Below are 16,411 nucleotides of genomic sequence, written 5' to 3'. Positions count from 1 at the left end.
TCTCAGCTATGGTTGCTCAAACGATGCCGACTTCTCCGGTGCGTCTTTGGGAGGAAAGCGGCGGTCGCGAATCGTGACGCCAAGGATGAGGGCGATGGTCGCGATGCCCAAAGCGAAAATGAATGCACTGCGGAAGGCGAGGTGCTGGTCATTGTGGCGTTCCAGGACGTAACGCTCGATTGTGCCTGCAATCCCCATACCGAGGCCGGCACTGTACAGCACCATGGTGTTGACCATACTGCCGCCCTTGCCTTGTTCGTGGGGCATCACAGTGTTGGAAATGGTAATACTCGCCGCCGTGAAGCTTAAGTCGGGGCCGAACGACGTGAGGGCAAAGGCGGGAAAGGCCATCGCCCAGTAGATCTGGTGCGGCGGCATGGCGGCAAACATGACATTGCCAAAGATGAATGCAAACCCAGAGAGAATAAAAAAGTACTGTACCTTGACGTGGTCGACTGTTGCGGCGACAGTCATAGTCGCGATCAGGCCTCCAATCACCAGGGGAGCGGCCTCGCCAGCGGTATTCAGCGGCGTGACGTCGCGGAAGGTCATGATAAACTCGGGCGCAAAGTATAAAAATACGCCGAACGACATCCATCCAAAGAAGAGCGTCACAATGACAGGCGCAAACCCAGGACGCGTCCACATATCGGGGGGCAGTACAGGCTCCTTGACACGCTTTTCCCACACGACAAAGCCAGCCAGTGCGAGGATGCCGAGAATCAAAAGGACATAGGTGTATGGCGTTTCCCAACCGACCAACGCAGCCTGGTTCCAAGCAAAGGCAAACAGCAGCAGGCCCGCCACGCCCAGGAAGCTGCCAACATAGTCAAAGTTGCGCAGGCTCGCGTTCGGAAGACGCTTTCCCAGCCGGTGCGGTACAATGACAAATGTTGCGACGCCAAACGCAAAGCAGACGATCGCATAGAGCCAGTATCCCCACTTCCACGATACGGCATGCGTCATCCCTGCGCCGATCGAGCCGCCGACCACAAAGCCGGCCGGCGCAAAGAAGCCAAGCAGTGCGAACGAAAAGTTCTTCCACGCGGATCCCGGAGGATAGGCGCGCGCAAGCAAAGCAATCGCGCACGGAATCATGAGCGCATTGCCGATGCCCGCGAGGCCGCGCATCACGTCAAACATGATTGGGCTCGTCGCAAAGCCAGAGACCAACGTCCAGATGGCGGTAAAGAACCAGCCCAGCACAAGGGTATACTTTGGGCCGATTACGTCGCCGATGCTTCCCGCAATCAGCACAAACACGCCACCGGTCAACGAGTAGGCCGCCATAAACCACACTGTATCGCTCTGCGAGGCGTTGATCGCTTGGGCGACGTCGCGCGCCGTAAACGCCGCAATGCCAAGACCACCGACACTGAACATTTGCGCAAAGCTCACCACCAGGCAGTATGCCAGGCTGTGGAACACATTCTGGATAGGCGCCTCGGCAGGCTCCTGCTCTGCAACCTCGCGCCGCTCGTCAGCCATGGTAAGGGGCGTCCATGCGCCCTCTTTGGTATTATAGTCCTTTCGCCCTCCACGACAGATGCCGGAGATTATTTTCGCAACACTTTGCATGCGAATTGGGCCTACAAGGCTTCCCACTAATTCCGGCTGTGTCCGTGCGTGTGGGCATGCTTCGGCGGCTTGGCATGGTCGCTGGGGCCGTGCGCCCTCCTTATGCAAGTGCAGTTGTACGCACAACGCGTGCGGCGCTGCATACTGCAGCGCCCGGCCGCTCGGGCGAGTCCCATCAGGGGCCCAAGCGTCCATTGTCCGCCGCGCACGTCCACCAGCTCGAGGCGCGCGTCGCCGAGGCGCGTGGAGAGAAGCACGTCGCGAATGCAATCGACGCATGCCGGCTGATTCACAAACTAGTCGCACGCCATGGCCAGGCCCCCAACGTTGTTGACCTGCAGAGGAAGGCGTACGAAATGCTCTTGTCCGTCTTTGCACACCATGGGCTTGCCGACGAAGCTCTGCTCCTCTTGCGCGATATGGAGGCGAGCCTAGGCTCTGTTGCGCCATTGTACTTTGAGCTAGCCGTGGCGGCCGCCGCCCAGTCGCGCACGGCCAGCACCCTGCCCAAGCTCCTCGGCGGAGAGTGCCCCAGCGGAGAAAGCAGCGCAGCCGGCATTCTGCCTGCGTCGGACTGGACCGTCCGAACCTATACCAACCTAATGCGCTGCTGCGAAAAGACGGGTAACCTCGAAATGGCGCTTGTCGTGCTGTTTACGGCGCGCGATCTCGGCGTCGCCCTCGACGACGACGCGCTCGTGTCGTTTGCCGCGACGGCCCATCAAGCCAAAGAACCGCGCCTTGCTCTGGAAGTCGCGCAGGCGGCTGGAAGCCACGCGCCGGCGCTGTGGATGCGCATCCTGCGGTCGGTCGCCGAGTACGACTATGCGCCCGGCCTCGACGAGGCGTGGACCAAGGCGATGGGCACGCTGGCACCGGACGAGGGCCTCTTTGTACAGGCGCTCCATGTGGCGGCCCGTGCATCGAACGATGCGCTGGCCGAGTCGATGCTCGATGCCTTCCCCCGCTTCTTTCCCGGTGCGTCACTGCAAGAGTGGCATCTGATGCCTCTCTTTGACGCGTACTGCCAAAGCGGGCGATTCGGCGATGCGATGGCCGTTTTGCAGCGCATCAAGGCAGCCGATATTCCCCTGAGCTCACGGAGCCTTGCGCGTCTTGCACGGGACGCGGGCGCCTCGACAGAAACGCTTTCACAGGCCGTGGACGCCGCGCTATCGATGCGCGAGGCGCCCATCGAGGCGGTGAATGCGCTGCTGTATGCCGCGGCCGACCGTGGCGAGATGCCTGCGGCCGACCAGCTCTGGCAGAGCCTGTCCTCTCCCAATCTTGATACCCATGAAGCCTACCTCCTTGCGTGCCTCACGAGCCAGCACCTGGCGCACGGCGAGGCGGCGTGGCGCAGCCTGTCCACGCACGCAATCCAGCCGACGTCGACGACGTACGAAAAAATGGCGCGCCTCTACCTGACGCAGCCCGATTACGACGAGGCCTTTACGCTCCTGGAAGAGGCCAAGCAACGTCATGTGGAACCTACGCGGCGGATGTATACTGCGATGATTTATACGTGTCTAAAGCATGACGATGCGCGGTGGCGTGCGTTGAGTCTCGAGCTAAAAGAGGCCGGACACGACCCTGGCGCCCGGCTGCGCGAGGTAATGCAAAGCAAGTAACGAGCGTAGTTAGTACCACCAAATCCACGGGCGGCGTGTCTCTGTCTCGAGACGCTCTACCAGCACAGGAACCGGCACTGGGGGAAGGGTAGGATCCTCGGCGTCTGCCGGCGGCGTGTCGCTTCCAGCAAGGTCGAGCGAGTGCATCTGCTGCGACACGTTGTGCGGGCGCGTGTCGGGCAGGACGGCGGTGCTTGCGGCGCGCGAGGCAAGCGGGCGCGCCATCGCATTCGGCGGCGGGGTGATGCTGCGCTGGATCGTGCGCTTGGTGAGCTGGTTGATGCGCTCCACGACCTCGATGGCCAGCGGCTCGGGCGCCTCGGCACTGTCCGACGGCTTGGCATCGCTCGGCATCGAATGCGCGATGCCCGGCCTCTGGGAAAGCTGGCCGCGTGGCGTCGGAATGGCGAGCGGCGCAGCGCCCTGCTCCTGGCGCTCGTCGACCTTGGACGTGCGGCCCTTGCTGAGGTCCGCCACCGTGTGCTTGCGCAGCTCGCTCGGAAAGACGATGCGGATCGACTGGCGCACGAGCTGCTTCGGAAGCGCACACAGCTCAATCGGGCCCTGGTCCTTGTTCTGCAGGCACTGGGCCAGGACGTACCCCTGGCCGCGGAACACGTCCATTTGGTCCTGAAAGACGCGCTCGTGAAAGTGTGCGTCCTGCGAAAAGATGCGGCGCAGTCCGTCGATCGTGGTCGCCCACCACACCGGGTCGGTGAGCTTAGGAAGGAAGAGTTTACGTGTCTCGTCGGAGAACGCATCGCCGATCAGATTCGTCGGCAGAAAGAGCCAGCCATAGGGATAGTCGCGCAGGCCGCGGGGGTGCTGGTGCGGGAATGCGAGTGAGTTGTCAATCGCGCCGATACGGATCGAGCGCTCGTCCGGCCCTGCATTCGGGTCGTAGGTCACCATAAAGTTGTCCAGGCCGCGGTCGGTATTGCGCATCAAAAAGTCGAGCACGACGAGCTTCTCGAGCTCGAGGCGGAACTCGCGCCATGTGCGCGCCGTCCACTGGAAGGTATCGCGCCGCGTGCCGGTGGTCATTGGCGCCGCGGCCGGGTACGCCTGTGCCTCGTGGTCGAGCTGCATGGCCGGCGGCGCCTCGCGCTGCTCGCACTCGTCTGCCTCGGGGCTGCCGTACGGCCCCGGGCCGTATCTGCAGAGAATCAGGCGCTTGATCGCGATAAAGCACATGCGCAGACGCGCGCGTTCCTTGCGGCGGCTTAGGCGGTGCGCCGCATTCTCCTCTGACAGGTCGCGCTCGAACAGGTCGCGGGGCCGGCCCGGGAGCGAGTGCCTGCGCAGGAACTGGCTTGCGTTCTCGTAGCCAACAAGGAACTGCTGCAGCGACCCGATCTTGCTCGGCAGCGGCGCCTGGCCCCGCTCGTACCGGCGGCGGTCGCGGTAGAGATAGTGAAAGGAGGGGCTTGCAAGGCCCACTAGGCGCGTCTTGGGCACGAGTCCCAGCTCTAGGCGATCATCCAGAAACGAGGCGCCGACCTCGGACAGGTAGGAAAAGTTGGGAATCAAACTGCGTCAGCGAGTCGACCTACCAAGGGCGCCCCATGGCCCACCAAAAGTACTTGCGCAGAAACACACGCTTCGGGCTGCATTAGGCGTGTTACGCACTTGAGATTGCCGTACGGCTCCTCGTCCATCGGCTTAAACACGCCAACGATACGCGTATCGTCCCGTTCGCGGACGCGCACAAAGTACGAGCCACTCGTCCCAACCGAGATCATGCGTGGCTGTACCCCCTCGTCGATTGACGCACGGATATTGTCCACCATCTGGTAGAACGCGGAATCATCCACGAGGTTGTCGGCAGCGTACGCGCTCTGCCCGCCGTGCTCCGGCTCAAACACGCTAATCACATAGTCGGCCGGCTTTGCGCCACGCACTCCCAGAGCGCGCCGGTGGTGCACATCCGGCGCCGAAGTAACGACCGACTGCAAGAGCGGCGTGCGCTCTTCAGCGTCGTTTCCGCGCGCCATGGACGTTGCACCAGCTGCACGTTTCCGCCGCGTACCTCGCTCGGCCCCTAGGGAAATTTGCCCACGTGCGCTCCTCCACACACTACCATGCAGGCGGCGCTGTTCCAGCCGCCGCCGGCGTATATGGACAGTGATGACTATGTGTATACCCATGGGCTCGTGCCTCAGTCCTACCTGACCCCCAGTAGCGATCCGTTGGACCCTAGGGCGGTGAATACGAAAGCGGTTGCGGACGTGCGCCGGCAACACGTTCGGCGCCTGTACGATCTGCTGCAGCTCATGCTGCTTCGGCGCGACGCGCCGCGCGCCGCGCGGTGCCTGCGGTTGCTGATGAACGCAAAAGAGTGGCGGCCGATTGAGCTGTGGAAAATGGGGCTTGAAGTCGTGATGCTGCCTGGCAGCACGCGGCAGCCGCTGCGCTACCTGCAACAACTCGCTCGGACACGAGCCGTGCTGGTACGTAGTCTGTCTGACGCAGCGTCCCTATCTCCTCCCGCTCATGGTCCGCGAGATGATTGCCGCGGGAAAATACCACGACGCGCTCGAAGAGCTCAACAGGTACGCGCCGCACCTCACCCAGCGTCATTGCCGCCTATCCCTATCGACACAATCCTCAGCTGCATGCCTACCTCGGCCTCTTGACACTCTATCTCGGCGCCCTGTCGCCGACGGCTGACACTGCCAGCCCGTATACCAGCCTCTTGGCACCTACCGATACCACGCCCGCCGTCTCTCCCTCGGTGCGCCGCTCGGCGCGCCTGCACTTTGAAAATGCCGTCAAGGTCGCGAGCCGCTATATGGCGATGCAAAACTTTGCGTTCCAGCACCGCATGCGCATGCATACCCAGCGCCACGCGCGCCTCTCTCGCTTCGCTGCAAACCACCGCGAGCGCATGTGGCGCTCCCTGCGTGAGGACGGCTGGATCTTTGGCCAGGACACGCCGGAGCCCACGCCTGCCCAACGGAGCACGCCCCCCACCGAGGACACGGAAGAAGAGTCGGAGGCGGACGAAGGCACGCTGCCCCAGGCGAGCTACTTCACCCTGGAGTCGGAAGTGGAATCCGGTTTTACGTCCGATGATCCTGATTCGTCACCGCCGCCCGGTACGGTCGAAGGTCCTGCACCCCTTCCCAGGGACTCGCCACGTACCACTACCCCCGAGCTGACCGAGGAAGGTGTACCGGAGGCGCCGGAGGACGCCCCCGAGATTCACCTGCCTTCGGTGCAATGGTCCGTGCATGTGGCGCAATTGTATTTGGAAAGCGTACGTCCCCATACTTACCCAGCTCGCGCCCTATGGCCCCAGCGTGCCGCGCGCCCACCGGCGTCCGTAGACCCCTGCAGCCTGGCGTAATCACGTGCCGATCGGGCGCATGGCATGGCTTGGCTACGTCGATCGTGGATGGACCAGGCAGCGTAGGTACCCTATGGTTCACCGTAGCCTTCCTCCTGGTCTTGCGCCTGTCGCCATGCTCCCCGAGGCTCATGAAGAGCCAAAGAAGGGAGAGGCATCTGGCAGTGATAAAAGATGGACTACAACCGTCGGCTTGGCGGCAGATTGCAACAGCCGATGGCGGCGTACCATGGAGGACGCGCACCTGAGCATCCTCGACTTTGATGACGTCCCCGGCCAGGCCTTCTTTGGCATGTTTGACGGCCATGCGGGCAAGTTTGCGGCAGAATGGTGCCGCGATCACCTCGCCCCGATCCTGCAAGAGGAGCTGCACAAACACCCTCAGATGGACGTGCGGGAAGTGCTGAACAACACCTTTCTGCACGTCGATCGCCAGCTGGAAATCGACTCGGAAAGCGCAGGCGTGCGTAGCGGCTGCACCGCCGTCACGTCCTTGCTGCGCGTGGAGGTGGATGACGCGCCGGAAAAGAAGGAGCGGCGTGTCTTATACACGGCCAATGTCGGCGACGCGCGCAGCGTGTTGTGCCGAAATGGCCGTGCGGTGCGGCTGACCTACGACCACAAAGGCTCGGACGAGCGCGAGGCGAAGCGCATCACGGAAAAAGGAGGATTCCTGCTCAACAATCGCGTGAACGGTACGTGTTTATTCTGACGCAGGCGTATTGGCCGTGACGCGCTCGCTGGGCGACTTTTCTATGAAGGAGTTTGTTGTCGGCTCTCCGTTCACGACAAGTATCGAACTCGAGGAGGGCGACACGTTCTTGATCGTGGCATGTGACGGGGTACGTGGAATAACTCATTTAGCTGTGGGACGTTATCAGCGATCAGGACGCTGTCGACCACATCGTCGACGTCGCCGACCCGCAAGAGGCGTCGGAAAAGCTACTGAAATACGCATTGGACAACTTCAGCACCGACAACACGTCGGTTATGGTCGTCCGTTTCGCGCGCTCATCGCCCTAGCCATAGCCGCCGAGACGCCACCTATTCACGTGATATAGATTACAAGCCGCACGGCGTACGAGGCGCGCCGAACCGCACCCACGACAACGAGAGCCCAAGCTCTTCCTGCTATTACACTAGCCTAGGCCGATTCTGGCGCGCACCGTGCGTGTCAGGCCGGCCGTTGCGTCATGGCAACTTCATTGCAGTCGAGTGCTGCTGATCCGCCCCCGGATGCAGCCGATACCTCGCCGCTAGACTTTTCCAAGCGGGCCGTCCCTGCGTGGCTAAATGGGAGCGATAGCGAAGCAGAAGTGACACCCGCGCCGTCAAGGCGCATGTCGCTTTTATCTGATGCGCTCCGATCGCCCACCGCGAGTCAAGAGGCCCAGTTCACGCCGTCGGGCCTCACCTCGGGTATCCTCAAGCACGGGCTCTTGCAGGAGCCAAAAGTGTGTGAGCCACGCCCTGCTATGGCGGCGGCTCGTACGCACTTTGTCGAGCCCGAGAAGCCACACCGCTATCGCTGGTCGCGTAGCCACTCGACGCACGCGCCACTGCACAAGAGCGAGTCGGAACTGCCCGCAGAGAGTGCCACACGGCGGACCAGCATCACTTTTATCGAGCCACGCAGCCGCGCGCGAAGCACATCGCCCCGTTTTCAATCGACCCGCAACGTCTTTGCCAAGGAGACGGCCGTGCTGGGCATTGATGATGAGGATGTGATTGATGATGAGGATACGATCGATGATAAGGACGCAGTCGACGATGAGCTCGCGGACGAGTCATCCGAGAGCGACGAGGCGGCCGACAATGACAAGGAGGCTGCGGATAAACACTCCGATGACCAGGAAAGTGACAGCGAAGCTGCGCCGAGCTCAACACGCTCGCCGGCTCCGCTCGCTTGCTCGGCTCAGGCGCCCGTGGCGCTCACCTCGCCACCGCTGACTGCCGTCTCGACTTTGTCTGTTCACGCGCTGCCGCTGAGCACATCAAGCCCTCGCCGCCGCACACTATCGTTCCACGATGTAACCGAATATGGATCCCCTAAGGACCAAAACGAAACTGCGCAGCCACCGCGTCGTCGCTCGCTCGCTTTTGCTATAAGCCCCCACGAGCTTCGCGAGCGCGATCGTCTTCAGAGCATGCACCGCCGGCAAGTACACGGGAAGCGGTGTATGGTCGCATCACCAGGTGTATCTTCGTCTTCGTCGCTGGTGACGAATCTGTTTGATACACCATGGCCGCCCTCGACATGTGGATCGACTGGAACCGCTGGCAGTGGGCCAAACGAGCCATCAGAGCACCGACTGCATGTGCGGTCGCCACATCTGGTCAAGGCGCGACTCCCGAGCCCTATTCCTTCGCCGCACGAGCTTGATGATGACGAGGATGAAGAGGGGGATGACGACGAGGACGACGAGGACGACGAAGACGAGGATGACGACGAGGATGACGACGAGGATGACGAAGACGAAGACGAAGACGACGAAGACGAAGACGAGGAGAAAGCTCTGGACGATCTCTTGGACGACGATGTCGATCTAGTGATGGCTGCGGCTGATCAAGATACGTCACTTTCCCGTGCCAAGAATGATGCAGACGATGCCTTATCCAGTATGGATCCTTGCGTCGCGTGGGCGAGCCAGAGCACTGACATGGAAGAATGCCCTCTTTCGCCGGCGCCTGTTGCTGTGACCGACGAGCCTGCGCTCTGCTGCGAGCATTCTCACCGACGTCCTACGTCGCACCGTGGCAGTGTCATCCAGTCCCTCCTTATCACCGAACCTACCATGCAATACTCTGGCTCGTACACCAAGAAGCTGGACACGACCGATGAGCTAGTTCTTGCAGCCGAGCTCCTTCTGTTGCATAAGTCACCGGAACTGGACGAAGAGCGCGCGACGTTCCACGCGATGCCGACGTTTCACGTTTCGAGCGATGAGGAGGAAGAGGAAGAATCACCCGTGTCTTCGCGCTTCCCTCAAGTCCCACGGCGCCCGCACACGTGTGCACCATTAACTCGAGAATGCTCGCCGAACGGATCCTTGTTGTCGCCACACAGCAGCGGCGTCACGTCCCCTCAGAGCCTGTCCTTCCGCCGGACGCGCGACCTATCCCTGGGACGATATCCCCCAGGCTCCTGCTCGCGGCGCCAGAGCTCGAGCCGTACCGCGAGCACGTCAGGCGACGACGTTTCGCGCTGGGAGTGCAATACCCCGTCGCCCCAGCGTGCCCTTTTCCCCACGACCCAGCGCAGTGGCACCACATCTATGGATGAGCTGCACGCGCCCAGTAACCCGTCCTACTAGACACCACACTCTTTAGAAGCTAATGCCTATCAGATCTTGAATGCCGCGTCGAGCAGCTGCTCGAGCTTGAATGACTCGGGCTGCTCGTGGAAGGTGCGCAGGAGCACCTTGAGGCGCTCGCCTTCGGCGTCCGATTCGGACGTCCAGTCGATGTTGTAGAAACGCTGCATGCACAGGGCAAGAAGCTGCGCTTCCTTTTGGGAGATGACCGGCTTGCCGGGCTCGGTATCGGTGCCCTGGCCCTCGGTGATGTCGCCACGCATCAGGGCCAGGTCCTTGGAGTCGATCAGGTCCGTGTAGCTCGTGAGGACCAGCGCAGGCTGGGCATACTCCTGGCGCAGTTTGTACTCGGCCAGCGACGTAAAGAGGACCGCCGACGGGGGCGGTGTCGTCTTAGGCACGCCGGGGGGATGGGGAAGCAGCGCCCACTGCATAAAGAACATCTCAAACGCGGTCTCTTCCTTGCCCTCGGACGTCGTCTCGGTCTTGGGCAGGGGCAGCACAAACTGGGGATAGCGGCGACCCGTTTCGACCATGCTCTGGTATGTTGGCGCGGGGACCGCAGCCGAGAGCTTGTCGCGCATCGTGTGGTAGGCGGTCCAGAGCTTTGCCACTGCGTCCGGCGACTCGCTCTGGATCTTTTCAATGTTTAGGAAAGAGGACAAAGGCTTCACGGGGCTTCCCGACATGCCCGGGTCGTCGCTGTTCAGCTTCTTTTCCTCCTCCTGGCGGCGGCGGATCTGGAGGCGCTCACGCATCGCAGCGTCGCGCTCTTCCACCGAGCCCTCCTTGGCGGCGGTCTCGGCTGCGACCTGGTCGGCGTACGCGCGCGCGCGCGCCTCGCGCTCCTGCTTCACACGTGCCTGCTCCTCCTCACGGCGCTTCTGTGCGAGCTCCTCAACGCTGCCTACGCCCTGCTCCTGGGCCTTGGCAGCGAGCTTGGCATTGTACTGGTCGAGCTTCGAGCGGCGCTTGTCCTGCACGGATGCGCCAGCGCCGGGCTGATTCGTGATACGATCAAGGATCGAGTCGGCATCCGTTGCGTAGGAACGCAACAGGTCCATGCGCGTAATATACTGCGGCATCCTGAGCGGCGCGCGGATCAGCGACCGGGCGGCGAGCATGAGGGGAAGGACTACGTGCTGACTAAGATGATGGCCAAAGCGCCAACGCACTGGGCGCCGCGCCCAGCATCAGCGCCGTGTATGCGCCGAGGACGAGCATTGCGACGAGCGTGCCGCAGCGCATCGTAGGGATAGTGAGGTTCACGAGTCCGGTTGTGATGTTTGCCTGGGTCAGATATGCGACGTACCAGCAGGAAAATCCAGAGCGAGTGGTCATTGATCTGCTGGAAGAGGAGGGGGACGTCATCGGCACTGCCGAGCTGCAGATGCTGGAACGTATCGTGTAGTGCGGTAAAGCCAAAGAGGAAAAGAGCGTTGAATGCTGCATTCCACAGCATGTAGGGAAGGTTTGCCTGTGTCAGAAGGGAAAACGTACCAGGCGGCGGCTTGCGACAAGGCCGAGCTGCGTTGTGGCGGTATAGAGTGCCCAGTACGCGACTGTACGCACGAGCAACGCACGGCGCTTGTTCGAGCTTGTGCCGCGCACGAAGGTGCCGAGGTCCAGGCCACACAGGGCGAGGGCGACGTAACCTGTGTGAGAAAAAAGTACGTACCTGGCAGACTCGCAATGCCTTCCTTGTTCAGCGACAAGAGGCTAGTGGGCACACGGTGCTCGGACAGCGCCCAAGCCCCGAGGGGGGTATACGACAAGAACGCCTCGTGCACGACACATAGGCCAACGCCCGCCAATGCAAACGGCACGTCCGCCTTAGCCTGGATCACATCAAGGGCAGGGATCATGACGCCAAGCGTGAGGAAAAAGTTCCAGTGCACGCCGTACTCGCTCACATGCTCCGGATACTCGGTGCGCTTGACCAGCGCGACGCGCACGAGGCCCAGCGCTAGGAGAGGAAGCGTGCGTCGCGCCGTGCGGCGCAGGTCGAGACGGCGCTGCGTCCGCAGCGACACGATGCCATGCGAGACGACAAACGAGCCGACCCCAAGGTCCATAAGACTCGTTCCCCACGACTCGCACTTGGCAAACGCACGCGGAAACACGGGAAAATCGACAGCAAGGATACACAGCACCGTAAGCACCATCAGGTAGGTACGGTACACGGTGAGAACCGGCGAGCGCGCCGGCACGCTCGTTTCTTGCACAGGCGGTTCATCCAGTGACGCTGCGCCGACTTCCGGCTCGGGCAGCTCTGTCGTGCCAAGCACCGGCGAGGCGCTCAGCGGCGTGAGCGAGTCCAGGTTCAACAGCGCCTGCCCCAAGTGCTCGGACACGTCAACGTCGCCTGCAGACAACTGAGGCGAGTCGGTTTCGTCGGCCAGTGCGTCTTCTGCATAGACGTCTTCTGGCGCGTCGGCAGTGATCTCTGGCACATCCAAGCTTGGCCTAAGAATGTAGAGGCCAACGATGAGCACAGCAAGGCCGCCGAGCAGCTCAGCCGTGTATTCTGCAAGCAGCGTGCACGCCAGGCTGAGCGGCACAATAAGCGTGAAAAAGTCGAGCGCGATCGGGTGTTGCTGCGACAAGGGATACTGCTTGGTGACAGCCCACAGCACGTAGGATGCGAGCGACGTTGCGCACACTGTATTGATGCGCAGGACCGACGAGCCGACCTGGCCGGCGACCCACGCCTCCTTCTCGGCCTTGTACGCCTGCCACGTATCCATCGAGTGCGGTGGAGGGGCAACGTCAGGATCCGCGTCCTCTCCCGAGGGCGTCGCGCGCAGCGTTTTAGGAAGCCATAGGCGGTGCTAGACTATGATGTGCTACCACTGTACTTAGATCGACTCTGATGTTAGCAGGTCCATTTTTTTAACAAAAACATACCGTGAAGGAGCGCGTTGAACTTGTTGACGCGGCTCGCGACGCTGAGGTCGATGGTGCGGTCGCCGAGGTCGACAGTGAGACCGCCCTGGAGAGCGGGGTTCACCTTGAACTCAAAGGTGGTGGTCTTGGCGCCCTCGGTGGTCGCGTACTTGGACGACTTAAGAGTCGACTCGAGGCGCGAGGCGAAGGACTTGTCGAGGGGCTTGGCCGAGGTGATGACGATCTTGACCTCACCGCGGTGGGCGCCGGTGAGCTCGAGGAAGCCGCCAATCACCTTTTCGGTGAGACTGAGGCGGCCGTTCTCCGAGAGGGTCTCGAGGAGGTTGCTGCGTTAGGATCGGGCACGTACCGAGTGATCTCGTCGGTGCCGCTCTTACCGCCGATCGCCGAGAGGACCTTCTCGCGGTTCTCGGTGGAGATCGTGGGGTTGGTAAGGAAGGTACGGAGCTTGGTCGCCTCCGCCGAGTCGCCCTTGAGCGCGTCGTGGAACGCCTTGAGCTCCGACTCGACCTTGGTGAGGGTCTTCTCGCCCTTCTTCAGGGCCGAGACGTACGCCGCCGAAGCGTACTTGCCTAGGATGAGCGTTCAAAAATACCTACCCGGAATGCCGTCCAGCTGGATCGGAGGGCGCACAGCGGCCTGCGAAGCGTAGCCACGGGTCTGTAAGTCGCGCGGACATGGTCAGCATGCGTTCCTCCACGCGATTGCAATCGCGTTACTCACCTGGTTCAGCGCGCGGGGCAGGATACGGGACGCCATTGGAATGGTTACAGAGGGGAAAGCACCGTTCGGGCGCTCGGATCTGCTGGCGCCCGGCGCTGCCCGTGATCACGTGACATTTCACGTGGCCGCAGAAGAAAAGTAGCGCTGGCCGCGACGAAGACGACCGCGACGATGTCCAGTCGATTCTTTCGTGCGATCTCTGATTCCGAGTCGGAATCCTCTTCGGAGGAGGAGGAGCTGCTCTCTGAGGAGGAGCAGCCCAAGACCAAGGGCGGAAAGAAGGACTCGGACGACAGCGATGACTCGGACGAGGAGGACGAAGACTCGGATGAGGACGAGAGCGACGACGATGGCGCACAGCAGTCGCGCAAGCCCATGTCGCGCTTCATGCGCGACGCTGATAGCGACAGCGACAGTGAGGAGGATGTGCGCAAGGTGATCAAGAGTGCCAAAGACAAGCGTCTCGACGAGTTCGATGCGGTGGTCAAGACGATGGAAAACGCGCAGCGTATCGACGACTGGGTCACCATCTCGAAGGAGTTTGACGGTCTCTTGCGCCTGTGCGACAGGCAGCGCAAGCTGAACGAGAGCATTCCTACGTCGTTCATCAAGGAGGTGGCTGCTCTCGACACCTTCCTCGCCAAGTCGCTCGCCGACAAGGAGGCGACCAAGAAGATGAAGGCGCCCAACGCCAAGGCCATGAACGGTATGAAGCAGAAGCTCAAAAAGACCGTGAAGGAGAACGACGCGGCGCTGCAGCAGTACCGCGCCGACCCCGAAAACTACGACGAAAAGGTGCAGGCGGCGCAGGCTGCCCCCAAGCTGCCCGACCTCATGCCGGTCTCGGGCAAGGGCGTCAAGGCGCCTGCCCTCGCCGAGGCGCCTGTCGCTGAGGAGGCCGGCGATGATGAAGAGTTCCAGACGGTCGGCAAGGGCGGCAAGGTCGGCCTGACGTCCGACGCGCTTTTCAAGGCGCTCACCGCCGTGCTCGAGGCGCGTGGCCGCAAGAGCACTGACCGCACCGAGCAGATCAGCACGCTGACCAAGCTGCTGGACTCGGCCTCGACGCCGTACCAGCGCGTCCGTGTGCTCCTCGCGCTGATCGCCGCGCGCTTCGACTACAGCAGCTCGGCGAACGCATACATGCCCCTGGACCTCTGGCTCCAGGCGCGCACCGAGTTGAGCGAGCTCCTGACGGTGCTTTCTGCGAACAAGCACTACATTGTGCTCGAAGAGACCGAGGACTACGACGACCAGATCGAGCGCCGTCCGAACGAGAACGACGAAGGCGCGATTGTGCTGGTGCGCGGCAGTGTGATCAGCTTCATCGACCGTCTGGAGGACGAGTTTATCAAGAGCCTGCAGCACATTGACCCCCACACGACCGAGTACGTCGAGCGCCTCTGCGACGAGAAGCTGCTCTACCAGACCATTGTGCGTGGCCAGAGCTACTTTGAGTCGGTCGTCGACCAGCAGCTGCCCGACAAGGTCATGACGCTCCTGGCCGAGTCGCTGCGCCGCGTCGTGATGCGCCGTCTGGAGCACATCTACTCGAAGCAGGACGTGATTATCCTTGCGCTCGAGAGCGCCAACGCCGAGGCGCAGGCGTCGCTGCCCAAGTCGCACATCACGCCCACCTACGAGGAGGTGCGCGACAGGGCCGACGGTTCTACGCAGCTCGTCCACGCGCTGTGTGTCTACCTCTACCAGCGCCCCGAGGTGTCGGGCGAGCGCCAGCGCACGCGTGCGATGCTTTGCCAAGTCTACCACCATGCGCTGCACGCCGACTATCACGTTGCGCGCGACCGCTTCCTGATGAGCCACCTCCAGGAGTCGATCCACCTCGCGGACGCCGCGACGCAGATCCTCTATAACCGCGTGCTGGTGCAGCTCGGTCTGTGTGCCTTCCGCGTGGGCCTGATTAAGGAGTGCCACGCGGCGCTCCAGGAGATCTTTACGACGGGCCGCGTCAAGGAGCTGCTCGCGCAGGGCGTCTCCAAGGTGTCGCCCTACAACACGGTGACTGCCGAGCAGGAGAAGCTCGACCGCCAGCGCCAGCTGCCTTTCCATATGCACATCAATCTCGAGCTCCTGGAGTGTGTGTACCTCGTCGCGAGCATGCTCCTCGAGGTGCCCAACATGGCGTACGCCGGCTCCGACCCCGAGCTCCGCAAAAAGGTCATCTCGCGTCCCTTCCGCCGGATGCTCGACTACACCGACCGCCTCGTCTTTACGGGTCCGCCGGAGAACACGCGTGACCATGTGATGCAGGCGTGCAAGGCGCTGCAGAACGGCGAGTGGAAGACGTGCATTGAGCTCATCAAGTCGATCAAGATCTGGAAGCTGATTCCCGACCAGGACAAGGTGCTCGCGCGCCTCGCGCAGCACATCCAGGAGGAGGGTCTGCGTACCTATCTGTTCAACTTTGCGTCGCACTACGACTCGCTCTCGCTGAGCCACCTCGCCGAGACGTTTGAGCTGAGCGAGTCGACCGTCCGCTCGCTCGTCTCGCGCATGATCTGGAACGACGAGCTGGCTGCGACCCTCGATCCGATCCACAACGTGATTGTGTTCCAGCGCATGGAGCTCAACCGTGTGCAGCAGCTCTCGCTCTCGCTCTCGGACCGCGCGAACGCGATGCTCGAGCAGAACGAGTGGCTGCTCGACTCCAAGCTGGGCGACCTGCGCTCGAGCAGCAATGCCAACGCAGGCGCAGGCGCCAACACGTTTGCGGGTGAGGGCGGCGCGGACCGCGAGAGCCAGGGTCGCCGCGATGCACGTCGCAAGGGCCGCGGGCGTGGGCGGGTGCAGCTCCAGGCCCAGGCGCTTGGGCAAAAGGTATAGGCGAGTAGCGATGCACATTATGCATGGTTTCACACGGGGTCGATCTGCACTGCGATTAGAGCGAT

General features: G+C 62.1%; 8 protein-coding genes across 8 annotated transcripts; 5 read left to right on the top strand and 3 right to left on the bottom strand.

Moving 5' to 3' along the window:
* Window positions 1-6: 6 nt before the first annotated feature.
* Window positions 7-1,488, bottom strand: MJAP1_002435 (uncharacterized protein; the record flags this gene model as incomplete). The annotated part of the gene is made up of 1 exon (XM_060266372.1): window positions 7-1,488. One exon carries the CDS (start codon window positions 1,486-1,488, stop codon window positions 7-9), a length of 1,482 nt encoding a protein of 493 aa, XP_060122355.1.
* Window positions 1,489-1,997: 509 nt separating this feature from the next.
* Window positions 1,998-3,209, top strand: MJAP1_002434 (uncharacterized protein; the record flags this gene model as incomplete). Its single annotated transcript, XM_060266371.1, has 1 exon — window positions 1,998-3,209. One exon carries the CDS (start codon window positions 1,998-2,000, stop codon window positions 3,207-3,209), a length of 1,212 nt encoding a protein of 403 aa, XP_060122354.1.
* Window positions 3,210-3,218: 9 nt separating this feature from the next.
* Window positions 3,219-5,203, bottom strand: lsb6 (1-phosphatidylinositol 4-kinase; the record flags this gene model as incomplete). The annotated part of the gene is made up of 3 exons (XM_060266370.1): window positions 3,219-4,740; window positions 4,763-4,816; window positions 4,839-5,203. 3 exons carry the CDS (start codon window positions 5,201-5,203, stop codon window positions 3,219-3,221), a joined length of 1,941 nt encoding a protein of 646 aa, XP_060122353.1.
* Window positions 5,204-5,290: 87 nt separating this feature from the next.
* On the top strand, window positions 5,291-6,538 carry MJAP1_002432 (uncharacterized protein; the record flags this gene model as incomplete). The annotated part of the gene is made up of 4 exons (XM_060266369.1): window positions 5,291-5,659; window positions 5,682-5,761; window positions 5,784-6,468; window positions 6,491-6,538. 4 exons carry the CDS (start codon window positions 5,291-5,293, stop codon window positions 6,536-6,538), a joined length of 1,182 nt encoding a protein of 393 aa, XP_060122352.1.
* Window positions 6,539-6,787: 249 nt separating this feature from the next.
* On the top strand, window positions 6,788-8,592 carry MgPP2CL-1 (protein-serine/threonine phosphatase; the record flags this gene model as incomplete). Its single annotated transcript, XM_060266368.1, has 5 exons — window positions 6,788-7,253; window positions 7,276-7,400; window positions 7,423-7,554; window positions 7,770-8,415; window positions 8,558-8,592. 5 exons carry the CDS (start codon window positions 6,788-6,790, stop codon window positions 8,590-8,592), a joined length of 1,404 nt encoding a protein of 467 aa, XP_060122351.1.
* Window positions 8,593-8,800: 208 nt separating this feature from the next.
* On the top strand, window positions 8,801-9,582 carry MJAP1_002430 (uncharacterized protein; the record flags this gene model as incomplete). Its single annotated transcript, XM_060266367.1, has 3 exons — window positions 8,801-8,841; window positions 8,915-9,527; window positions 9,550-9,582. 3 exons carry the CDS (start codon window positions 8,801-8,803, stop codon window positions 9,580-9,582), a joined length of 687 nt encoding a protein of 228 aa, XP_060122350.1.
* Window positions 9,583-9,901: 319 nt separating this feature from the next.
* Window positions 9,902-13,538, bottom strand: GWT1 (Glucosaminyl phosphatidylinositol (GlcN-PI) nositol acylation protein; the record flags this gene model as incomplete). The annotated part of the gene is made up of 9 exons (XM_060266366.1): window positions 9,902-11,007; window positions 11,048-11,162; window positions 11,185-11,349; window positions 11,373-11,527; window positions 11,551-12,657; window positions 12,780-13,105; window positions 13,129-13,351; window positions 13,379-13,439; window positions 13,503-13,538. The coding sequence occupies 9 exons, from the start codon at window positions 13,536-13,538 to the stop codon at window positions 9,902-9,904; spliced, it is 3,294 nt and encodes a 1,097-aa protein (XP_060122349.1).
* A 135-nt stretch (window positions 13,539-13,673) lies between these two features.
* NIP1 (Translation initiation factor 3 subunit c) lies at window positions 13,674-16,346 on the top strand (the record flags this gene model as incomplete). The annotated part of the gene is made up of 1 exon (XM_060266365.1): window positions 13,674-16,346. One exon carries the CDS (start codon window positions 13,674-13,676, stop codon window positions 16,344-16,346), a length of 2,673 nt encoding a protein of 890 aa, XP_060122348.1.
* Window positions 16,347-16,411: the final 65 nt, after the last annotated feature.

This window comes from Malassezia japonica, chromosome 4, assembly GCF_029542785.1.
Source record: "Malassezia japonica chromosome 4, complete sequence".
NCBI classification, from domain to species: domain Eukaryota; kingdom Fungi; phylum Basidiomycota; class Malasseziomycetes; order Malasseziales; family Malasseziaceae; genus Malassezia; species Malassezia japonica.
The sequence above is the reverse complement of the archived record's forward strand: the minus strand, read 5'-3'. Positions and strand labels throughout refer to the sequence as shown.